The 23,474-nt window shown below is 38.4% G+C and overlaps 5 protein-coding genes across 7 annotated transcripts; 3 read left to right on the top strand and 2 right to left on the bottom strand.

Moving 5' to 3' along the window:
* Nucleotides 1–943: 943 nt before the first annotated feature.
* On the top strand, nt 944–7,873 carry LOC124328992 (myosin heavy chain 95F-like). 3 transcript variants are annotated; one of them, XM_046787869.1, is made up of 12 exons: nt 944–1,076; nt 3,239–3,422; nt 3,487–3,690; nt 3,760–3,924; nt 4,022–4,298; nt 4,365–4,418; nt 4,481–4,835; nt 4,902–5,520; nt 5,599–5,958; nt 6,020–7,032; nt 7,101–7,208; nt 7,287–7,873. In XM_046787869.1, exons 2-12 carry the CDS (start codon nt 3,239–3,241, stop codon nt 7,680–7,682), a joined length of 3,735 nt encoding a protein of 1,244 aa, XP_046643825.1. In that variant the 5' UTR covers nt 944–1,076; the 3' UTR covers nt 7,683–7,873. The 3 variants fall into 3 exon arrangements, with proteins under 3 accessions (XP_046643825.1, XP_046643826.1, XP_046643824.1); XM_046787870.1 differs by having other exon boundaries at nt 954–1,073; nt 3,237–3,422; XM_046787868.1 differs by lacking the exon at nt 944–1,076 and adding an exon at nt 2,768–3,006.
* A 20-nt stretch (nt 7,874–7,893) lies between these two features.
* Nucleotides 7,894–9,362, bottom strand: LOC124329205 (insulin-like growth factor I). Its single transcript, XM_046788264.1, has 4 exons — nt 8,788–9,362; nt 8,597–8,705; nt 8,421–8,523; nt 7,894–8,354 (listed from the first exon to the last, which is right to left on the bottom strand). The coding sequence occupies exons 1-4, from the start codon at nt 8,969–8,971 to the stop codon at nt 8,169–8,171; spliced, it is 582 nt and encodes a 193-aa protein (XP_046644220.1). The 5' UTR covers nt 8,972–9,362; the 3' UTR covers nt 7,894–8,168.
* Nucleotides 9,363–9,922: 560 nt separating this feature from the next.
* LOC124328981 (von Willebrand factor A domain-containing protein 8-like) lies at nt 9,923–17,334 on the top strand. The gene is made up of 26 exons (XM_046787836.1): nt 9,923–10,366; nt 10,448–10,689; nt 10,766–10,933; nt 11,000–11,323; nt 11,448–11,795; nt 11,855–12,015; nt 12,084–12,262; nt 12,325–12,572; nt 12,633–12,893; nt 12,968–13,116; nt 13,192–13,348; nt 13,430–13,607; nt 13,687–13,892; nt 13,953–14,014; nt 14,082–14,580; nt 14,656–14,835; nt 14,900–15,045; nt 15,111–15,339; nt 15,403–15,521; nt 15,616–15,782; nt 15,853–16,052; nt 16,110–16,265; nt 16,325–16,554; nt 16,612–16,998; nt 17,066–17,102; nt 17,166–17,334. The coding sequence occupies exons 1-26, from the start codon at nt 10,150–10,152 to the stop codon at nt 17,277–17,279; spliced, it is 5,364 nt and encodes a 1,787-aa protein (XP_046643792.1). The 5' UTR covers nt 9,923–10,149; the 3' UTR covers nt 17,280–17,334.
* A 941-nt stretch (nt 17,335–18,275) lies between these two features.
* Nucleotides 18,276–23,435, top strand: LOC124329020 (syndetin-like). The gene is made up of 7 exons (XM_046787931.1): nt 18,276–18,985; nt 19,054–19,091; nt 19,153–20,860; nt 20,929–21,087; nt 22,781–22,902; nt 22,957–23,146; nt 23,240–23,435. Exons 1-7 carry the CDS (start codon nt 18,566–18,568, stop codon nt 23,351–23,353), a joined length of 2,751 nt encoding a protein of 916 aa, XP_046643887.1. The 5' UTR covers nt 18,276–18,565; the 3' UTR covers nt 23,354–23,435.
* On the bottom strand, nt 20,933–22,603 carry LOC124329150. Its single transcript, XM_046788189.1, has 5 exons — nt 22,317–22,603; nt 21,990–22,248; nt 21,752–21,930; nt 21,407–21,691; nt 20,933–21,315 (listed from the first exon to the last, which is right to left on the bottom strand). The coding sequence occupies exons 1-5, from the start codon at nt 22,449–22,451 to the stop codon at nt 21,097–21,099; spliced, it is 1,077 nt and encodes a 358-aa protein (XP_046644145.1). The 5' UTR covers nt 22,452–22,603; the 3' UTR covers nt 20,933–21,096.
* Nucleotides 23,436–23,474: the final 39 nt, after the last annotated feature.

Genomic DNA, 23,474 nt, shown 5'->3' with positions numbered 1-23,474 from the left:
GACCATTTTCCCACGGTACTTTCCCTCTTGTCGATCAAAAGACGGTGAATCTTTTCATAAATTTGAATTATCGTTCTTTTGACCCTGAAACCAGCAACACTGAAGCCTTTATTACAATCAATTTATTGATTGATTATTGACTTGACTTCTTTTTTAGGATCTACTCCCAAGCTGTTATAGTAACGTGACACTTGAAGTGTTGATAGCCTACTTACTGCTTTAGATGCAAAATAAATTTAGATATTTTGTTAACATTTTTATAAGTCGTAAAATGCTATTAAACAGTCAAGTTTTTAAAAATAGTTCTACAATTTTGTAAGAGAGAAAATCTAAAAATAAGAATGTGACAATATTTGGCCGAAAGTTTTGCAAAAATTTACCCTGTACATTTCTGCTTACTTTACATAGCCAAACAGGGTTTCTTTGTCAATACTATGTTCACGCTGTTCTGTACCCATTTCGGTCACTATATAGCTAGCTGTCTGGAGAAGCTCTGCAGTTGCATTTGCAGATGCTATAATCCCATGTTGGTATATATAGAAGACGGTAGCCAATCGGGAAGCAGTATGTAAAAAAGTGCTGTTTGTTCCTTAACCAAAAACTGAAAAAAAAGGCGTAGGCGTGTGAATTGAATTATTTGATTCGAGAAAGTGTGGTTTTTTATGTCAAATTAATAAAAAATATGGTTGAAGCCAGACAGGTGAATAAAATAGGCTTCGCACCAAAATTTTGGCATTTTTTCATTACTGGTAAACTGCTGCTATCGAGCTAAAGATGGCCTTAGATTTTTAGTATTTTTCGAATATGAGAGTTGTTTGGAACGGTCACTAGAGGGAGTTTGATTTTTTAAAAAAAAGATAATGTCTGTGTACGTTACACGCACGGGCCAATCATAATCCGAGCCAAAGACAGGTGTGTAGCGCACTAGCGCTATACCTATTTGCTGTACTATACTTCCCTATCAATTAGTCGCCCCTTGCCATCTGTACTCAGCAGTCCTAAATCCTGCGATCGCATTCCGTCGCCTTGGTGGCAACATCACAGGCAGCCAGAGGACTTATAATATAAACCAAAAGGTACCTACATTTCTTTTAATTCGTTTACGAAAGGTTACTTATCCGTTCCGTCACAACGTCATATTGACGCGATAACTTAATTAAGAGTCAACTGAAATTGAGTTGACGTCATCAGTCAATGATGCAAAAAAAGGACTGAAATTCCGTTTCTTATCGAAATTAATTTATCAAAAACAGTCGAGCGCTACGCTGACAAATCGCCTATTTTTTAACACAAAGAACTTACGTGTAATACAATCCGTCATATGTTTGCCGGGGGAAGTTAGGTGAGAAAGAAAAATGAAAGGTTAGTACTTCCTGCCATCCTGAGCCCCCTCCTTTCCTTCGTCCATTTTCATGGCATTATTTTAGGAAATCTAACAAGGCATATCTTTGAACCAGACTGAGTAGGACGTTTAACGTAATCTAAACAAATATTGTTTTTTTTTTAAAAGACTTTACTTGGTTTTTATGACTTTTTCAAATAGTCACAGACTCACAGTTTGAGATTTAAGATAGAAATATGTTTTAAGTTATTTTCATACTACATGATAATGGTTGAATGACCCATGGGAGATCACCGCAACGACATGTTTATGTTCTTGTAAATTTTCCCAAGAAAAAAAAGAAAAACTTTCTCCGGGATTCGTTTTTTTTCCCGTTCTCTTTAACTTCGTGCTTTTGTATGAGGTAGTTTTGCCTAAAAAAAAACTAGCCCTGGAAGAGTCGGTCCGACTGGTGTATCGAAGCGGTTGACTGGCCAAGTGTAAATCATCTGCCCTCAAATTGAAGCGCTTGTTGTAGCCTACTTCTTTTTGGCCCACCCCCTCTTTGCTTTTGTTCGTTCTTATTTCGTTGTGCTTTGGTTTCTGTTTCAACTATTTCCCACTTCCTTTTATCAATCATTAGCGTTTCCGTTTGGCGGGGCTGGCCAGTTTATTGCGCTAGTTGGAAATTCATTTCACACGGATAGAAAAGTTGGAACAAACGAAACCCACACGGCATATCCCTTGCGCTAGCACTTGCACAGCAGACCAGAGCTGCTGCTGATAAAAACAGTTCTCTTCGTGTTCGAAATTCTTTGACTGGATTTTCACCTTTTTTCAGAAAGCATCCAGCGGCAACGGCGATGTGAACGAATCCGAGGGGTTTTGTGGGCTAAGACGAGGATGATCATTCGACCATCTGCTGTTGGTTGTGCATGCGCTCGTAGCGGGTGAACAACCTTGAGGTTTTTCACCGGAATCTTCAACTTTTTTTTATCCCGTTTCCGAATATCTTTCTCCTGTTGTACACATGTCTTTTGTGTCATTAGAAATTCAAGAATTAAATGTCTTATTTATAGTTAACTGCTGCGACGAAATTGCATTAGCAGATGGCTATGGTTATAATGCAATGTCAGATTATTCTAGCACGATAAATGATCGATCGGCCTTATTTCATATCTTGTATCATATGTACATATATATCTGAGTAACATACGATACGACAACCCTATTCTCCTGCTTTATCTCTAATAATCCAAAGTATTTTCCGTTGTCTTAATAATGGGGATTTTTTGTAGCGATTTTCCTGATTTCCTTATTCGAGGTTTTTTTCCTATTTATTTATATTCTGATGCACGAAGAAGAGAAGGGTTGAAATTATTAATTTAAAGTTGCAACCTTGTCGCTACCTACTGTCCTTTGTTACTGTTGTAAATTGGATTACTGTTAACTGGTTTCTGGCAGTCTAGAAACAGGTCCTATTTGATGACGTTTCCATCATCGTCTGCTCTGCTTTTTGTCTGTGGCAGTCATTCTGCCATTTGGAGTTTGAGACTTCAAGCTGACACTTGTGCAAATGCGAATCGAAATTGTACCAAACAAACTTTAGTATGGCAGCAAAAGGTTGTAAGATACAAGAATCGTCTTCCGCGCCCGAAAATGCGCCGGCAACACCAAAAGTGATGGTACGAAAATATTTACAAGAACGCAAAGGCTCGTTATTCAATTATGTGGCCTGGTAACCTGTCGCTTTTGTCGGCTATAGCAGTCTAGTGGTTGACAAATGAAACCCCAACATTGAAGCGCGTTGAGCGCTATGGCTTGAAAATTTTTTTGAAAATTTGACAGTCAAGGTTCAATGTTGTTAATTTTTTTAATAAATGCTCTGCTTTTTGTGTTTTTTTTTGTGTTTTTTAGATGGAAAAACAAAAAGTGTGGGTTCCTGATGTTCATAAAGGTTTCATATTGGGCAGAGTAGTAGATTTGGGCACTGAAGAAATAACTGTCCTGCCTATCGAACAAGGATTGAAGGAGATTAGGTGTCTATATGACCGTGTGTATCCTGCAGAAGAAGACGACAACAAAGATGTTGATGACAATTGTAATATTTTTATTGTTAATTCACCATGAAATTTTAAATAGTCGTCATAACTTGTATTTCATAGGTTCTTTGATGTTTCTAAATGAAGCCACTTTTCTCAACAATGTTGCATTACGCTACAAGAGAGATCAAATTTACACTTATGTGGCTAACATTCTGATTGCAGTGAATCCCTACTTTGAAATCAAAGGGCTCTATAGCAAAGATGCTATCAAGAAATACCAAGGGAAATCACTTGGAACATTGCCTCCACATGTGTTTGCTGTTGGTAAATAGTTCATCAGTAATACTAACAAATAATACTTTACTTATTTTTTTTTTAATTTTATTTATGCAGTTGACAAGGCTTTTAGGGATATGAGAGTATTAAAACAATCCCAGTCCATTGTGGTGTCAGGAGAATCTGGAGCTGGAAAAACTGAATCAACCAAGTATATCCTTAGGTATCTCTGTGAATCAGGGGGGCTGTCAGCTGGACCTATTGAACAACAAATTCTTGACGGTAAAAAATTACAGATCTTGAATCTTTATCGTTGATTTGATTAAAAGTGGCCATTAAACCTAAGATAACGATAACGTTTTTTTTTTTAATACATTAGCTAATCCACTTTTGGAAGCTTTTGGAAATGCTAAAACTACGCGAAACAACAACAGCAGTCGTTTTGGAAAATTTATTGAAATCCATTTCACATCCAAATACACCATCGCTGGTGGCTTTATATCTCATTACTTACTTGAGAAGTCTCGTATTGTGACACAAAGCAAAGAAGAGCGCAACTATCACTTCTTTTATCAACTGTGTGCTGGCGCGTCTGAAAAGCTGAAGGGACAACTCCAGTTGCGTAGCCCTGACCACTTTCACTACCTTTCTCAAGGGTATGCCACAATTAATAGCTTTATTCAGTTAAATTTTTATCGTTATTAACCACATTTAAAAATTAGGTGCACTCAGTATTTTCTTTCGAGGGGTTCGGATAGCTCAATAGATCCTAATAGGTAATAGTTATCCATTTTCTAAATAAGTGTCAAGTTTTCTATTGATGGTTTGTAATTTTTAGGAAGAGTAAAGAGCATCGAAGCCGAGGATCGTTAAACGATCCATTGCTGGACGATGCCAACGACTTCAAGCAAACTGACAAAGCATTGAGTAATTTAGGGATGTCGGACGATGAGAAACTTGCTATTTATTCTGCCGTAGCCGCAATTCTGCATCTTGGAAATATAACATTCGAAGACAATGCTGAAGATGCCCGTGGTGGTTGTCAAATAGCGAAATCCAGCCATGAGGCATTACGAAACGCCTCGGCTTTGATCGGCGTGGATCCAGAAGAACTCCATCATGCCCTACTTTCCCGAGTAATGCAGCCAAGTAAAGGAGGCATAAAGGGTACTGTCATCATGGTTCCACTGAAGGTATTCATGCCTCGATATTTTCAGTGTTCATTCCGTGTACTGTACACATGTGCTAACTTCGTTTAGGTTTTCGAAGCCAGCAATGCCCGTGATGCTTTAGCAAAAGCTATTTACAGCCGCCTCTTTGACTATATCGTCCATCGGATCAACCAAAGCATTCCATTCCAGTCATCCATGCACTATGTCGGTGTACTAGATATTGCCGGGTTCGAGTATTTCACCGTCAACAGTTTTGAACAATTTTGCATCAATTACTGCAATGAAAAACTACAACAGTTTTTCAACGAGCGAATCTTGAAGGAGGAACAACTTTTATATGATAAGGAGGGTTTAGGCGTTAAAAAAATTGCGTACGTAGATAATCAGGATTGCATCGATCTGATTGAGGCCCGCACCAGCGGAATATTTTATCTCCTGGATGAAGAATCAAAGTTGCCTAAATCGAACCATACGCATTTCACTTCCACCGTTCACTCGGCCAATCCTAACCACTTCCGTTTAGCGTTGCCACGAAAATCTAAATTGCGGGACCACCGGGAAATTCGCGATGACGAAGGATTTTTGATCCGTCACTTTGCCGGAGCTGTTTGCTACCAGACGGCCAAGTTCATTGAAAAAAATAATGATGCCCTTCACGCTTCCCTCGAGTGCATCATCCAGGAGAGCCACAACCCTTTTCTCAAAAGTGATTATTTTTGGAAATATCCGCATTTGAATTGTAGTTCTATCGTTATCAAATTGGAAAATTGAACGTATTTTGCAGGTTTGTTTGTGGCCTCTACAAGCAACAGCTCCCAACAATGGAAAGGAAAGTTGTCTTTCATTAGCGTCGGTTCCAAGTTTCGAATGCAACTCAATGAGTTGATGGAAAAGCTACGCAGCACCGGAACAAATTTCATTCGTTGCGTCAAACCCAATCTCAAAATGGTTGACCATCTTTTCGAAGGGGGTCAGATCCTCTCGCAACTTCAGTGTTCGGGAATGACGTCTGTTTTAGAACTCATGCAACAGGGTTATCCATCGAGAGCACCATTTGTTGATTTATACAATATCTATAAATCGATATTACCGCCTCAACTTGCACGCCTTGATCCACGTCTATTCTGCAGGTCTCTTTTTCAAGGTAAATTGATTTTATAAAACAATAGTTTTATTCTGTATTCATTTTTTTCACATTTCTACAGCACTGAATTTAAATGACCAAGACTTCAAATTTGGTTTGACGAAGGTCTTTTTCAAGCCCGGTTCGTTTGCCGAGTTCGATACACTCATGCGCTCTGACTCGGAACATTTGCGTCAATTGGTCAATCTAGTTAGACAATGGCTACTTAAATCTCGTTGGAAAAAAGCTCAGTGGTGCGCTCTCAGCGTCATTAAGCTGAAGAATAAAATTCTATACCGAGCACAACAATTGATCATCATACAGAAAACGGTGCGAATGCATTTGGCTCGTAAAAAGTACCGTCCTAGAATTGTAGGGCTGCGTCAAGTACGAGCCCTTCAACAATCCGTAAAACAATCGGAGAGAATTGTTCATCAGTTGAAGGATAAACAAAGTTCAGTGCAGCAAATGCAGAAATTGCAAGCAGATTTGGAAAATGCTGCCCGCTCGTTTAAGGAGAACGAACGAATCGCTGAAAAAGAAATAAATATGGTCGTCGTTAGACTGGAGCACCAGGCTGATGACCTTATGAAGACTCTGAAAGCTAAAGTTGAACAGCAAAAGTCGGCTGAAGAACAAGAAAAATTGCGGAAAATTCAAGAAGAGATGGCTCGAGAACGTCGGCGGAAAGAGGAGGAAGAAAAACGGCGTTTGGAAGAAGAAGATAATCGGAGAAAACGAGCAGAAATGGAAATTAAGCGTAAAGCTGAAGAGGAAACGCGTAAACGACAAGAAGAAGATGATCGTCGTGCTGCCGAACAGTTGCAAGCCGAGTTGGAGCGTAATGGGGTTAACCAGACTCGTCTGTTGGAGCAATTGGAACAAGAACGACGTGATCACGAGCTGGCGCTTCGCCTTGCGCAAGAGACCAATGGACAAGTGGATGATGCTGATCTTAGCAGTCAGCTACGTCGTTCAGATGTTGTCATGCTGCAAAGAGCTGCGTATGCTGGCAAAAAGTATGACCTCTCGAAATGGAAGTATTCTGAACTGCGTGATACTATCAATACTTCTTGCGATATTGAGTTGCTTGAGGTAATGCTCCCAATCCATCCAAACACAGTTTCTCGATTACATCTCCCACATTTCTTATTTACTTTTAGGCTTGCCGGGAAGAGTTTCACCGTCGCTTAAAGGTTTATCACGCTTGGAAAGCTCGTAACAAGAAAAGGACTGCAGTGATGGATGAAAATCAAAGAGTGCCCCAAGCGGTAATTAAAGAAAAAAGCAAACAATAACTCATTTTTACCTCTTTTAACGACCACACGCTTTTGTTATTTCACCCGAAGGTGTTGGATGCTGCTAGCAAACCCGTGTTGCGACCCCGTACATCGGTGATGGTTCCTTCTGATGCACAGCGCTTTTTCCGCATTCCGTTTGTCAAACCAAATGCAGATAGTAGTGCACCTGCTGATAAAAAGGGTTATTGGTATGCCCATTTTGATGGCCAATGGATTGCAAGGCAAATGGAATTGCATCCAGATAAGCCTCCAGTATTATTGGTAGCTGGGCTTGATGATATGCAAATGTGTGAGTTAAGTTTGGATGAGACAGGATTAACTCGTAAAAGGGGAGCAGAAATTCTTGAGCATGAATTCGTTCGCGAGTGGGAAAAGGCTGGAGGTGCAACTTACGTACGACCAGCTGATCGTAACCGCAAGGCCGCAATTACGCCAGCTAAATAACATTGTCATTCCAAAATTTATGTCGTGTTATTAATATTTTTACTGTTTCAATTTCGTTTTAGGCCTAGTAGAATATACGCGACAAGTGGCGAGGTTAACTTGAATCAGTAGTGCATTCCAAACTCCTTCCATCCTAAAGCTGTTTCTTTATTAACCTTAGAAAAATAAAAGGCATAGCATTCTACAATCTACATGCTTTTTCATGGATATCATGACTGCATTATTTTTACAAGGTTCTAGTGGTGCTCTTGTCCTTTTTTTTATCTTTTTTCTTTTTCAGATTTAAAGCACTGGTGGCATTTTAAGTGAAACATTGATGGAAGCCGACAAAATTTCTAGTGTATTCAAATAATCGCTATGTAACTTTTTTAAGTTGTTGTACATGTACATGCATGTACACTCTTTAACAAAATGTAAGTCTGCTTTAATGTCGACTGAATTACTAGTAAAATAGCCATTTTCTAAGGCTCTTAAGATCATCTTTCTCTAGCGCGGAGTAATGAAAAACAGTCCGTCTTCGTCTCCAGTCCAATCATCAATGTACTGAGCTTCCGCGACAACTTGGCTTTCGGTTGATGACGTCCCCATATTTGGATTTGCTGTTGAGGACCGCATCAACTGTTTTTTTCTCTGGTGAGCTTTCGTAATACGATTATTATTTCTCTTTGTTTTCTAGTAAAACAAAAATAGAAACAACAAAACTAAACTAAATTTAAAAAATGTTATAGCTTTAAAAACCTTGGAAAATCGTGCTGAATTTACTCTGGATCCGCATGTACAAGTTGGGCTTCTCTTACTTTTTGAAACCTTGTTGGTTTCTATGAAATGCTGAGATCGCTTCCTGTGATAGTTTTTTAATGGTTATTATAGTTAACTTTGTTGCGTTTGCAAATGTTTTTCTGCACGATGCGCACCTTTTTTTAGATATAGAAATTCTGGCAAATTTTTTTTGGCAGTACTGGATCAATTGGTCATTTGAACACGGATTCATGCAACATTCGTCAATTATTCCTCTCGTACTTCCTGAAATGAGGTGTTAATGAGAATGGCTGATATTATTAACGAATTGTACCTATCGAGTTATACAAAACCAACATTAACTTACGATTAAATTCGGATCGAGGAGAAAAGTGTGCAACGAAGCCGCTCTTCTTGCATGCGGAAAACAGTGCTCCGGACAAACTGCTTCCGCAGTAATGCTTCGCAATCGAATTATTTGGGTATAAATAAATTAACCCATAACTACTTGTTAAAGTCACCCAAAAAGTTAAAACTTGTAGTAAAAGCATTATTATTTGGTTGAATCAAAGCGCTAGCTATAATACGACTGGAAATGAGAGCGAATGCAGCAGAGTTCTTATATTTATAGCCAACGTAACTTTTGGAATTGTTTTTCATACTTCGATCTAACATAATTAACGTAGGCTTACACACCCTTCAATACAATTCAAAAGATGTACAACAATGGATAGGGAAAGATAAAACTAGGGTACCATTGTGTCTTTGGTACGAGTGTGTAATATGAACCCAGATTGCCTTACACCCTCTCTTGACAAAGAACACCTTTTCAATAAAAAGTTTCTTCTAAATATGACAGCAAATTAATCACTCACAAGGAGAGGGAGAGACTACAAAACACAAATAATTATGATCATTATTTAATATATATATACACTCAAACATTTGATGTTAACATTTGAATTGAATTCAGGGGCCAAATCCTGCACAAAGCTCTACCACGTACTAGGCCTTGTGGTACTGGTCCATAAGTTCTTGAATCTGTAGAGTTACTCTTGTTGTCACCTTCTAACCAAATATGACCTCGGGGAACTACATTGTGCTGTATACAGTTGATTTTTATTTTATCGCCAGGAATTCCTATGATCCTTTTGCAAATAAACATTTGGGGATTTGAAGGAGACCTCAGAATTACAACATCTCCTCGTTCATATTTCGAAAATTTTGTGGTGATGTGTTCTGAAATTATGATGTCGTCCGAGTATATAGTCGGTTCCATTGAGGGGCCAGAGCACTACGGTAATCACAACGAGAATAATAAAAATATTTCAATAAAAAAATCGTGAAAAAAAAGACTTACAACGACCAATTCGGCGACGTGTTCTACGAAGCAATGTGCTATGCACCCATACTGTAAAACGCATAACCCAACACCGAATCCTTTACTCAGAATTCTTCGAATCATTCCTATTATTTACTGGCTGAATTTAGGAAAAGTGATGCTTTGGAAATTCAAGTAATATTTTCATAAAATAATCATTTAAAAATATCGAAAAATCGTCTGCAACAGCTATTTTGTAAACATTCGAAAGTTGTCTTCTGCTACAAGCGGTTGTGAGTTGCGACGAGCGAGCAACTCTGTTTTTTGTGTGAATTATATAAACATATTGTTCTCGTGAACATGTTCATAATAGTTTTTTATTGAAAAGATTATTTTTGTTTGATAAGAATGTATATTAGAGGTCTTTCTCGAGTAAGTGCCCATTTGTCAAGGTATAATGCCGGTCACTCAAGCATTCGTTCGAAAGTTTGCTACGAGAAAATTTCCAAGCGATATATTTCCTTGACGCAACAATCATTTAAAAACGAAGAAAAATTGGTCATAGGAGGTGTTTCTAGAAAACTGACAGAGAGTAAATATGTTGAACTAATCCCATCAAAATATGGTAAGCTGAGCATTGGTATCATTATAGACGATACATAAATGTAACTTACTTAAAGATTGATAAATATTTTTAATTTTGAAGACAACATTGATCCTGATCAATCTACTTTAAAAAAGCTAAGATGGATGCTGCAAAAAGATGCCCTTGGCCAAGATATGTTTTTGATTGGCCCTCCTGGGCCAGAAAAATTCAAAATTGCACACTTGTATGCTCAGTTAGTTAACCAGGAGGTTGAGTATATTGCTCTTTCTAGAGACACCACTGAAAGTGATTTGAAACAAAGAAGGGAGATTCACAATGGCTCAGCTCATTTTGAAGATCAAGTACAACATTTTTTCTTAATATTATTTAGGGTCTTTTGAGTTTTCCGGCAACATTTAAATGCTTTTTTTTTTACAGGCTGCTGTAAGAGCTGCTATTCACGGAAGGATTTTAATCCTTGATGGAATAGAAAAAACAGAACGAAATGTTTTGCCTGTTTTGAATAATCTATTAGAAAATAGAGAAATGCCTTTGGAGGATGGCAGGCTTTTAATTTCGTCGTCGCGCTATGACAAACTTCTTGAGGTATTACACGCTTACCTAAATTAATAATTAACAAAATGCATTTATAAATGAACTAACCATTCGCAGGCTAGTCGTTCTACCGATCTTGAAAAGTGGAAGTTGGTCCGAGTTGATGACAAATTCAGGGTAATTGCTTTGGGACTTCCCGTTCCAAAGTATCGTGGTCACCCGTTAGATCCTCCGCTACGTTCACGTTTTCAAGCTTTAAAAATTGACCAAAAACCATTCAAGGATCAATTATTAACTCTTACACAAATCGCTCCTGGAGTTCCAGAAAATTCCCTAATTGAATTGGCTTCCTTTGCGTACGCGATTAATGCAAGCGAATCAAAAGCCCAAGGATTGCCTGACTTTCCTATTGATTCTTTACCCTTAGCAGCTGCACTGATGGTATAGTTTCTCGTATCTTTTGCAATTTTACATTGTTATAAGCTAGTATATAAAATACGACAGTAAATCTCAGAAATTCTTGGATGATCTCATACTAAATTTTTTGTTTTCTTCGTGATCATAGGAAAATAATCCGAATCTCTCAGTTGGTAGTGTACTGCAACGCCTATATCCTTACAAAACCTTTTTAACGAAAGACGGCCAGAAGATGGTAGAAGATCTTATGGAAATGTTTAAAATTGACAACAATTTGCAAACAGAAAACATTCCAATTCCATCAATGTCGCGTGGAACAGCGACTGAAGATTATATTCCGACTGACTACCACCAGCAAATCGTCAAAGAATTAAAAGAATCGATACAGATTCACGACATTTGTCTGATAGGAAATCGTGGATGCGGGAAAAGTACTCTTATTCGACAATTAGCTAACGTGTTGTCATTAGAAATAGAGCCTATCATGTTGTATCAGGTGGTTTTCATTTCTAAAAATTTTACAATGGCAGATTAATTCACTCTTTACATTGGTAGGATATGACATCACGGGACTTGTTGCAACAGAGATCTACTTTGCCGAACGGTGATACCGTTTGGACTCCCTCTGCACTCCTAAAAGCAGCTATAGATGGAAAGATAGCTGTATTGGACGGTCTTCATCGCATTAATACGGGAACACTTTTTACTATCCAAAGGTGCACATTATTACTTGAAAATATCATTTTTATTTTTGAATGCCCGACGACCTTCTTTTTTTTTTTAGTCTTGTACATGAGAGAGAAGCGCAACTTTTTGATGGATCTCGCATTCTTCGCCATGATCGATACGATGCTCTTCAAAAACACTTAAATTGTTCGGATGAAGCCATGGCTGAAAAGAAGCTGTTAAAGGTTCATAAGGATTTCCGTATCGTCGCGCTTGCCGAACCTCCAAATTCAACGGGTATGATAATACATTTTCGATTGTCTCTCATGTAATAAATTTATGTTAACGCTGTTATTTAGGAAAAAATTCAAGTCATTGGCTTTCTCCCGAAGTTCTTTCCATGTTCTTTTATCACACCCTCCGTCCGATGAACAAGGCAGAAGAGATCAATATTCTTGAAGCATTAATAGGAGATAAACTTGCCATGTCTATGCATCCTATAATGAAACTGGCCCAACACTTACGTAATTCAAGTGATCCAACTCTAGGTGGTTTAGCGTCTTCTCTTTCAACTCGACAACTTCTTCGACTTGCAAAACGTTTAAAAGTAATAGTCTTTAAAATTAAAAAAAAAGGTGCATATTTAAATGGTTATCTATGAATTTAGGAATACCCAAGTAGTGATCCATGGGAATTAGTAGAACGAACTTGTTTGTCAAAATTTTTACCGAGGATGCCCCAAGAAGCACTTTTCAAAGCTATGAAGTCGTGCGGAATGGAAAAAGCAACACAGCTGGAATCAGGCGATTCTCAGTTAACTTGTTCAGTTGAAGGCGGTATATTAAAATTAGGCCAAACAAAAACTAAGATTTATGAACAGGGTAACATGGCTAAAGTACCTGATGTTGTTTTCTATGATACCGATCAAGTAAATAACAGTATAATATTTTCAAACAAATCGTTTTATTAATTAAATATTCCCCCCCCCCCCCCCAATTTCAGCATCTGCGGGTGTTGGAAGCGTTACTTCAGGATTTCCTACTTGGAGATCATTTGTTACTTGTTGGTAATCAAGGTGTTGGCAAAAACCGCCTTATAGACAGGCTGCTGGCCCTCATGAATCGACCTAGAGAATATATTCAACTCCATCGGTTTGTCATGTTTTACAGCCTTTGATTGAACAATAATTTAAACCGTTAACTATTTTCTATCACAATTGGATATAGTGACACGACCGTGCAAAGTTTAACAGTTCAGCCGACAGTGTTCCAGGGTATCGTCAAGTTCCAGGACTCGCCGTTGGTAAGAGCCGCTCAAGATGGAAGCGTCCTTGTTGTAGACGAAGCAGATAAAGCTCCAACACAAGTTACATGCATTCTCAAAGTAATTATTCTAAATTTAAATTTCTCCGGGATAAAAAAAAAAAATTTATTCACACATTAACGATATTGTTTTTCTCAACAGACTTTGATTGAAAACGGTGAAATGCTATTGGCAGACGGACGCCGAATTTTACCCAGAGGAGTTAGATGTGACACCAAAGAGAGTGATATTGTTAGACTACATCCTGATTTTCGAATGATTGTCCTTGCCAATCGACCAGGTTTTCCATTCCTTGGAAACGACTTCTTTGCATCATTGGGTGCGTATCATTGAATCCAATGTTTATTTGTACATATATAACCAATAGTATGTGTCGTTGTTGCGTCATCTACCAATAGGTGATGTGTTCAGCGTTCATGCCGTAGAAAACCCAAGTTTTGAATCTGAACTGGAACTTCTACGCCATTTCGGGCCTTCTGTTGAAAAAAGAACTTTAACATCAATAGTCCAAGCATTTGCTCAATTAAGAAGCCTTGCCGATCAAGGCATGCTTACTTATCCATATTCTACTCGAGAAGTCATCAACGTCGTCAAACATTTGGAGGTAATAAGAATTCGCTCATTTTCAAGTTCAAAATTAACATAAATTATTTGCTTTTGGTAGCGCTATCCGAAAGATGGCGTAGTCCGCACAGTTTCCAATGTCTTCGACTTTGATGCTTATAGGTGAGAAGATTGCGGACATATATTTGTAAGCACAAGTTTTTAAAAATTGTCAATTCTCTATTTATAGTTCGGAAGTGAAAGAACTGATCACTCGCGTTTTTCACGAACATGGAATTCCCCTGGGCGCCAGTGTAAACAATATTGCACTTGCAGTGGAACAGCCCCTGGCTGCGCCCATTTTTGGTGGCGAGTGGAAACTCCTTGAGCCATGTGCACCAAATGTTGTTAAGAAATCAGTTGGTCTTTCGGGAAATTTTTCGTCACGTGGGACAAACTCTCAACTGTCACCAACAGAAGCGCGACTTCTCTGGTTTTCTGAACAGAAAACCAACTGGAAATTACCAATCGGCGAAACGCAATGGATCCATGGCTTAGTGGCTTCAGAAGAGAACGATTTTATTCACATTCTTACAACTAGTCCAGCTGTGCTGTACAGTCTTGATTTAAAGACCAATTCTTTGTTGGAAACACAGCTCGATCGCTTCGTCGATTCCGGTTTCTACGCAAACCAATGCCGGCTTCAAATAGCGGCCATGAAAAATCAAATAATGATTTTTGATCCAGAAGTAAAACTATTTAAGAAGAAATTTTCAATGTGTATTTTCAAGTAAACATCTTTTATGCGACTTCTTAATCCACAGAGATGCAAGTTACTGATGTTTGATCATATGAACCAGAAAATTGGTATGTGTGATTTCCGGACGACTCCTTCTATTACAAATTCTTCACTCGGGCGTTTGAGCCAGAGATGGATTGGTGGCAAAAATACTGAAAGTAATCAAATGATTTTGGCTGGAGCATTATCCAAATTGAACATGCTGGTAACTTAATGACCATTTAAACAATGATATTTTATCGCAATCCTCACTTCAGCTTTCATTTTAGGTTTTCTATCAACCACACGGACGCCAGTTGGAATTGTTCAACACTAACCAAGAAAACTGCTCAATATATGAACTGGATTTTGATATTCAAAGTGTCCACCTTGTGATGAATGAGAACATCCTTATCCAGTCACGAGAGTCAAATAAGTGAGTTGATTTACATATGTGAAATATGCAGCTATCTGTAAAATAACAAATATTTTCTGATGCAGAAAATATCTCTTTGAAGTCGAAAACGGCCAACTGCGATTGATTGAAGAATCCGAGCCGTTAGGCCCCGTAACGTCCCACATAGTAAATCATTCGGATAGCAAGGCGTTTTTTACTGCAAAAGATTATTTCGCGGTTCAGATGACTATTCCCCAAAACGAACTTCTTGTGTGGCCCGGTTACGTCTGCTCCGATTCAGCAAATGCTGTTTTACTTCCACATAATAACTCGGTACTTCATTTTGTTCTCTGCTAAGAATCATTTGTTATTATTTTATTGTTATCGCTTTACAAGGTTGCGCGACTCGTACCAAGCAGTGAGGTTCCAAAACCTATTGACCATGGGAACAATTCACATTTTTTGCAAGTGGCCGATTTAACTGGACAAACTCTGAGATACATCCCTGTACCAAAGTATGATATGTTTGACCAATAACAATGTGACAATTTTTAAGCCTATTAAGTTTGGATAAAGTCTTAAATGTTAATTGTTTGCCTCTGGTAACAGTTCACAGCAAAGACGTCGTTATGGTAATTCAGATTCCAAGATTCACCTGGCTTCATACGGCGAAGGAAGCGTCGTTACTGTAGACGATTCTGGGTCTATTCGACTGTGGGAGGTCAATCAATCACAAATTGCGAAATCCCTCGAAGTTTGGAGGAGTAACGTTGGCGGTATTTAATTATTTTCATAGTTTTGTGCAAATTCAAACTTTAACATTCCATCCGTAAATGTACTCTTTAGATGACGCTGGGCAATTAACAATTGAACGCACCCAAAAAAGTGGTGATTTATCAGGTCCAAAAGTAGGAAAAATTGATCCGAAAAATACGCCTCATGTCGGTGGCAATACTTGGGCTGGTGGAACTGGCGGCCGGGATACTGCTGGTCTAGGTGGACGTGGTGGACCTTACAGACTTGACGCTGGTCATGATGTTCATCAAGTATTTCTAATTTTACTCTAGTTTCATCATCCTTTTTTAAACTTAGAATCTTGTTAGGTATCGGATGAAGATAAGGCAGCGGTGCCTGAGGAAATCCAACGAGCAGCAAGGGAAATGGGTAAAAAAGCATATCAAGAGCGTTTAAAACAAATTCGCATGGATCCCGTTGACGCAGAACTTTATCAGAAATTCTCTTCAAGTGTCCAGAAACAAGTGCGCAATTTTATTTGTTTTAACATGAAATTCTGGCTAATTATTTAATTTTTTATCAGGTAACGGCCCTGAAAGTTATCCTGGACAATATTCAAGCAAAAGGCAAAGAGCGACAATGGATCAGGCACCAGACTTACGGAGATTTAGATGATTCTAAAATTATTGAAGGTCTAACTGGCGAAAAAAACATATATCGTCGTCGAGCGGAACTCCATCCCGAATTAGGAGCACCAGCGGAAAAGCCAAAGCATTTAAGGCTTTTGGTCGACGTTTCGGGTAGTATGTATAGGTAAAAACGGTTCTATTCAAAGCAATAATCATAATCTAATAATAAGTATTATTTCAGGTTTAATAGCTACGACCATCGCCTCGAAAGAGAAATGGCCGCTGTACTCTTATTTATGGAAGCTTTAGAGGGTCACTCTGAAAAATGGCGCTATGATATAGTTGGGCATTCTGGAGAAACTCTTAACCTTGAGTTAGTTAACGTTGGTCGCCCTCCAAAAGACGACAAGCAGAGATTCGAAGTTCTACTCAACATGCATGCTCATTCGCAGTTTTGCATGGCCGGAGACCACACTTTGGAAGCGTCAAAACAATCAATTGCTAGTTTAAGTGAGTCAACCGATCTAGACGAAGCATTTGTCATACTTTTGTCCGACGCCAATCTAGAGCGTTACGGTATTCCAGCAGTGCATCTGGCTCAGTCGCTTGCTGCTACGGATAATGTTCGGTACTATTATTTGATTGTGTTTGAACTAAATAGGGCACTAAATTATTATTATTTTTAAAACATTCAGATCAGCAGTCGTTTTTATAGGTTCGTTAGGTGACCAGGTAATTATTCATCTTGACCATATTTTCATACACATACGGTTTCTTAACTAAATTTATCTACAGGCCAATCGAATTTCACAGCAACTGCCAGCAGGAAGCGCCTATGTTTGCATGGACTTGGAAAAACTGCCTCAAATTTTGCAACAAATTTTTACATCTGTCCTGTTGTCTACATAATACCGATGTTTATTAACATCAGCAATGTTCAGTACAGCCCAAGTCCAAAAACCTCGTTCTTATTTTTTTTTCGCGTGCTGTAATACGGAGGAAAAGTATTGCTTGCCGGATAGAAAGAAAAATGGTATGTGGAAATTCAAAATTGAAAGCGCTAATTACCCGGTATTTACCCGGTCGCCTTTTCGTTCTCTTTGCCTTCTTAGTTGTTACGTACGTCTTCGGTCTACCAACTCTTTTCACGCTATTGAAATTCATTTGATTCAACTTTTCGTATGAATTTTTACCGGTAGATGCCATTGGCATAATATTGTTTTTTTAATTTGGCTGAAGAATTGAGCGGAGCACGGATTTCTTCTAAAATTGTGCTACGCGACTTGCATCGCCAGATTCTCTCCAGGCCTCTGTCATGAGAGCCAGAGCCCAGAAGGAGGCTTTCAACGACTGTATTGGCGACATCACCAAGGTTTCACGTTTCATTTTTGAATAAGTAGTAGTTGCCTCTTGCCTGATTGGTAAGTTTAAATAAAATAAAATAAATTACACGACATGTCGATACCGAAAATATTGCAACCTGGTCTCTGATGGCGTGCCAGTACATTCCCTACCACACGTTCTTTATTTGGTTACATTTTTGATTTTTAACTAGCCCGGTCGAATTTTAGCTGCGTGACGATAAGGAAAGTCTAAAACCTAAAGCCCAGACAACTTATCTTTCATCGTGTTTCTTGGTTTGTGATTCCTTTTTCGGTATAAAACGTAAACATAAAAAAAAAACAGTCTACCGGAACCGGAGCAGAGCATTATTAGAGATAAGAATGTGTGCTGAAGTATAGTGTTTTGTTAATCATAGAGATTCTATAGACTTGTCAGTCGATCTCGGATCTGGAACGGGTTTTTTTAAATTCAAGATTCTAACACAATTTAATTTTTAAATTAGTCGTTAAGCTAAGCCGGTTGCTGCTGAAAAGTGAACATTCGTTGATTCGTACTATTTCCTGTTTTTTTTTCTGTGGGTATTATGGATTTTATTTATTTGTTTTTTTTTTAACGTGAAACTCGCAAAAGTCGCAACCCAAGCATTTTGTTTACATGGCAACTTCAGATTCAACCGCTAGGGGTAAACGAATGAACTAGTGAAGTGTAGCACATCTAATGTTGTCTGTCAGCCTTATATGTCAACTAAACCAGAGCAATAGATGACTAAACTACTAAACAATAACATATAGGTACAGAAAAAGTTTGTTCCCGATTTCCCCAAGGCACTGTTGTATATTTCATTCAGTTAAATGGATCTTCGTCAGAAAGTTTTAGATTTGTTGACTTTAAGTAAAGAAGGGGGTGATATACCGACGTCAGTGTCAGTCTCCGTAGAGGAACAACTTGGACTATCGACAGCAGATATAAAAAATCTTGACCGTGATTCTTTGCATGTCCATCAAAATGCTTCTTCAGATCCAGATTCTCAACAAGAAGTTTTTGATACAATTGAAGCAGGGTTTGTTGATGAAAACTGCAATGGAGGACGATATCAACTAAATAAATTTCCATTGGTCATTGATTTGAATTACATCAGACATCAGAGACAAATCTTAGGAATACAGTTAAGTTGTGTAACAAATAAATTGTTTTCTATGATTCATCAGAAGCAAACTCATTGTGCCGATGAGCTGTGTAAAGTTTTGGAGCTCCAGGAAAATCTTGATATGGTAATGTTTATTAAAAAATGTTATTTCACTGGTGAATCGTGAATATTTCTAATGTACTTTTTTAATAGGCCTTAGACACATGCAGCAATGGACGGATTAATATAAAGTATTTTTCTATTATTTTATAAAACTGAATTACTTCTAATCTATTCTTTAATTATTATCAGTCAAGCAAGAAACAACTTGACCACTGCAAGCCTGGGACTACTAGCACACTACAGACGTCAGCACCATCTAATAAAAATAACAAAATCTTTGAAAACCATACAAACATTGGGGAAAATGAATGTAAGGGTTCAGGAACTACTAGGAGAGCAAAGCTATGCTGCAGCAATACAGCTTATTGTTGAAGGCCAGCATGTTGCAAACACATACAAACACTTCAATTGTGTTGCTCAGTTGAGTTCAAGACTTCAAGATACCATGGAGCTTGCTGAAGAACAACTAGATGTTGGTTTGTCAAAGTCCTGCAAAGAATTTGATTCAAATCAGTATGGAAAGCTACAGTCAGCATTTGCGTTACTCGGGAAACAATCTGCAGCATTAGACCAACTGAACCTTCATTTTGCCTCAGGACTTCATCAGCAAACATTGTCATTGTTGCAGAAGTATGCAGAACTCTCCTGCTCCAATCTCACATCAGGAATAGATGCTGACAATCTAAAACTTTCCACAGAATACCATAAACTTCAGTTCCATGAACTTTGCAAATGTATTAATTCCAAACTGTATGTTGCATGTCTGTGTGAATTAAGCACTTGCTTGTGGAAAATCACAGTCAACTACAATCAAATCCACCGATGGCATACTGATCATTCGAAGGGTGAGTGCGATCCAGTTCCCGCTGCTTTATTCGAACAAAAGCTTCAGCATGGAAGAACACGTCTGTGGCAAGATGTCCAAATCAAGATTCGGACTTTGCTATCTTCTTTTGACGTGTGGCATCTCAGCACCGATGAATTACTAGATATGCTGGACATAGTAGAAACTCTAGTCGAAATGGGAAAGCAGTTTTGCCAGAGTAATTCCGAGGTTCTCAGAGAGAGTGTTCGCCAACAAAGCATAAACTACTTTCGCGGCTTTCATCGTGGGAAGCTTGATGAACTCCGTGTCTTTTTAGAAAACGAATCGTGGGAGCAATGCCCAGTCCGTTCGAATTTCAACGTGTTCCATTTGATGGAATTTCGATTCCTCAATCAAAGTAAACTTTCCTCAAGTAACTCTGAAGCGCCTTCAAATGAGAATTTCTACCTCGTGGATTCAGTTACCTCGCCCTTCTCGTCACGTGCAATATCTCCACCAGAAGAAAGATTCATTGGCTCATCCGGGATTTCAGACAGTTCGTATGAATGTAATGACGACCGAAAAATAGAAGGTGGATCTGTGCTACCACTTCTGGCAAACACAACTTTATCCGTACTACGCTTATTTGGACGATACATCCACTTTATGCATTTATTAAAAACAATTGCGTTCGACGTGTTGATATGTCTGAACCAGTTGTTCGATTACTACCTTTATGCTGTGCATAAAATATTTGGAACTTCTTCACCACTTGATGTAACGTCACCAAAGCTTCGTGCTGTACTCATGAAAATCGAGGAGACCTTAATTTTAACCACCACTTCAGAAACGGTCGGTTCCGCTGAAGACACTGCTGCGTTTTCTTCTTCCGCAGGAGATAAAGTATCGTGCCCTAAAGTCTGCCTTCCTTTGCAATTGGATCATCCTAATCAATTGTATGGACTCAAACTCCGTTTGATTGCCGCCGAGTCAGTTATTTTCCTTGCTCGCCAGTTAGAGTTGCTGCGGCCGAATCTTTTGGATTTGATTCCACCTTCTAAAGAATCTCTACTCAACCAATTTTTTTCACAAGTTTGTTTTAGTGAATTTCTTTCAATTGAACCAATATTTATTTTTTAATATTTACTTTTCTTTTGCAGACTACATCAGTGGCACACGATTTGCGTGTCCCAATCTTCAGCGTAGTTGCCCATAGATACCTTGATTCAGAACACATTATAAACATGATGAGCCGCGTTCAGTGGGAGGTGAAAGAAGTAATGAGCCAGCACAGTTCTTACGTGGACTATATACTTCAGGTAAGGTGTTCATTTCTTTACTCTTAGTTCTATTGTTCTGTCGCTTATTCCCAATTCTTCTCCGCCGGAGCCGCTGGAAGGTGCAATAAGTGGTGCAATTTCAGCAGCTGTAGTGTATGTGGGAATTCCTTCTAGATGGTCTGAAGCAGGTTGATTTTCCATTAAAATTGCCGGCCATAGCACAGTGTCCGGGGTAGGATATTCTGGTTTCTGGTTTGGTCCTTGGATCTTATCAGAAAAAAAAAAATCAGCAACAAAATTTGAAATTAATTATTCTCAACCGTATCTCACAGCTTTCTTCGACAAAGGCTACACGTACTTGAGTATGTTTTGTCGTTATCCATTCTGCGTCAGGGTCTACAGAAGCCGTTTCCGTAGTTTTTCCGTCTTTACTGTATGGTACATTTTGTATGTACTCTTCATCAGTATTTGTTGGGAAACTTACTGCATTACTCGATTCAGTGTGGCCACTGCCGTCATAGATTTCTGAGCTGTTTGGTTGGTTTTCATGAAATGTGTCTCCCTCGTTCCGATCAGAGTTATAATCGATAACTTCATTGCATTGCTCTTTCGTTTCAATTAGAGTCCATGCAGATAGGATACCCTATTTTCGTAACGAGTTAGAACATGGGAATTTTTTAAGATCGAAAATATATGTACTTACTTGTTTTATCAAAGTCCATTTCATTCGTTGCCAATCAGTGAAATCTAGGTCTGTGTTTGTTCGTACCATAATGAACGGAATCGCAATGTGTTCAAGAAGAAAGGTGTGACAGATGTAAGCAACTGCGTACTTTTTGTAGTCGATTGAAACAAAATTCAGTGTAGCAAAACCAAATGCGCCTGAAAAATGTCACAAAATTATATACTAGGCCAGGAACTTAAATTTTATAATGCTGTACTGAAAGGCCAGGATAGTTTTATTAGAAATGTTCCTTCGGTGATTCGATTTTGCATAAGACGAAACTTCAATGGTTGTTGCCATGTCTCTGGTCGGTCTTTACAATTGGGCCAATCCAATGATATTCTTATCCAGTGGCTATTAGTGTCGTTTCCGGTTTTATTCTGATCCTCAGTATCTTCCTCGAAGTTTAAAATGGGTTGTTGACAACACTGGGGAAATGGCCATGGGAGATGTTGAATTATCCACTGCCCTGTTATCTTATATTTGTAGAATTATGAAAGCAAATTAATGTTATCGAACGGAAAGATTTTCATGTAAAACATACCTGATGAATGTTGAGTGACATCGAGTTAGAGTTTGGACAACTTCCGGGTTGTAAAAGTGAATGAGTACCCCACTCTAACGAAAAACTAAAGAAAAATAATGCCAAGAAAACGGTTAAATGCAAAATGGACCACATTTTCGGAGATAAATATTGTCATCCAATTCCCAAAGCTGTTGATGTACAATTGAAACCGCTAAGGAAGCCCTCAGTTCTAGGTCTCTAGAGTAGTTGTGTATGGAAAGGCTTTTGTCGGTGTGGTCATCATTGTTACTATTTTACTTGTTTTACTGCTTCCGTTTCCGGTTTTCCACCAGTTGTATGTTGTTGTATATAAAAAAAAATCTGGCAAACGGATGGGCGTTCCTACATAGGTGACCACGAAATTTAATAGGAAAATACTTCATTAATGCAAAATTTTCATTCGATTCCTCTACAGCATTTTTCGTTCTTTTTTATATTTGCAGGTTCTGAACGATTACGATTCGAGTGTTCTTCGTGTCTGCTACCCTCATACGCTGCCTGCCGAGATATACAACATTTTATGGGATCAAATCCTTCGTGTGTGTTATCACATGCTGCTTGACGGGTATTAGCTTTAACTGTCTATAAAAGATGTTAAAAAATAGTTACCCTTTGATAGGTTTTCCGCTGTGCGGAAATGCACGAATGAAGGCCGTGCATTAATGCAATTGGATTTGAGGCATTTCCAAGTGAAAGTCGAATGTCTAACTAGATTAAGACCTTTTCCCGATCCATCCATAGTTGAAACGTACATTAAAGCATATTATCTTCCCGAAAATGCATTGGAAAAATGGATTCAAGAACAAACGGTAATAATTTTGATTTGGTATGAAGAGAAGTTTAGTTTTGTTTTCAGTATTGTTTAAAGTTAAACACAACAATTGTATTGAACATTTTTTCAGGAATATTCTCCAAGGCAGATGATGAATCTTCTCCAGTGTGTAAGTCAAGGAAGTAAAAAGATTCGTTTAAATTTGACCTCGTTTATGGAAGACTTGGACTTAAATCGTCGGTAATGTGAATGTTGCCATTAATCTTTACCGATAATACAAGTTATGTGTAATAATATCAACCAGTGTTCCCGTGTCAAAAGGTTATTCCATTCCATCATTTAACTGTCACTTTTATCAGGAATTT

The sequence above is a fragment of the Daphnia pulicaria genome, chromosome 3 (assembly GCF_021234035.1).
Source record: "Daphnia pulicaria isolate SC F1-1A chromosome 3, SC_F0-13Bv2, whole genome shotgun sequence".
NCBI classification, from domain to species: domain Eukaryota; kingdom Metazoa; phylum Arthropoda; class Branchiopoda; order Diplostraca; family Daphniidae; genus Daphnia; species Daphnia pulicaria.
This window is presented reverse-complemented; position numbering and strand designations above follow the sequence as displayed.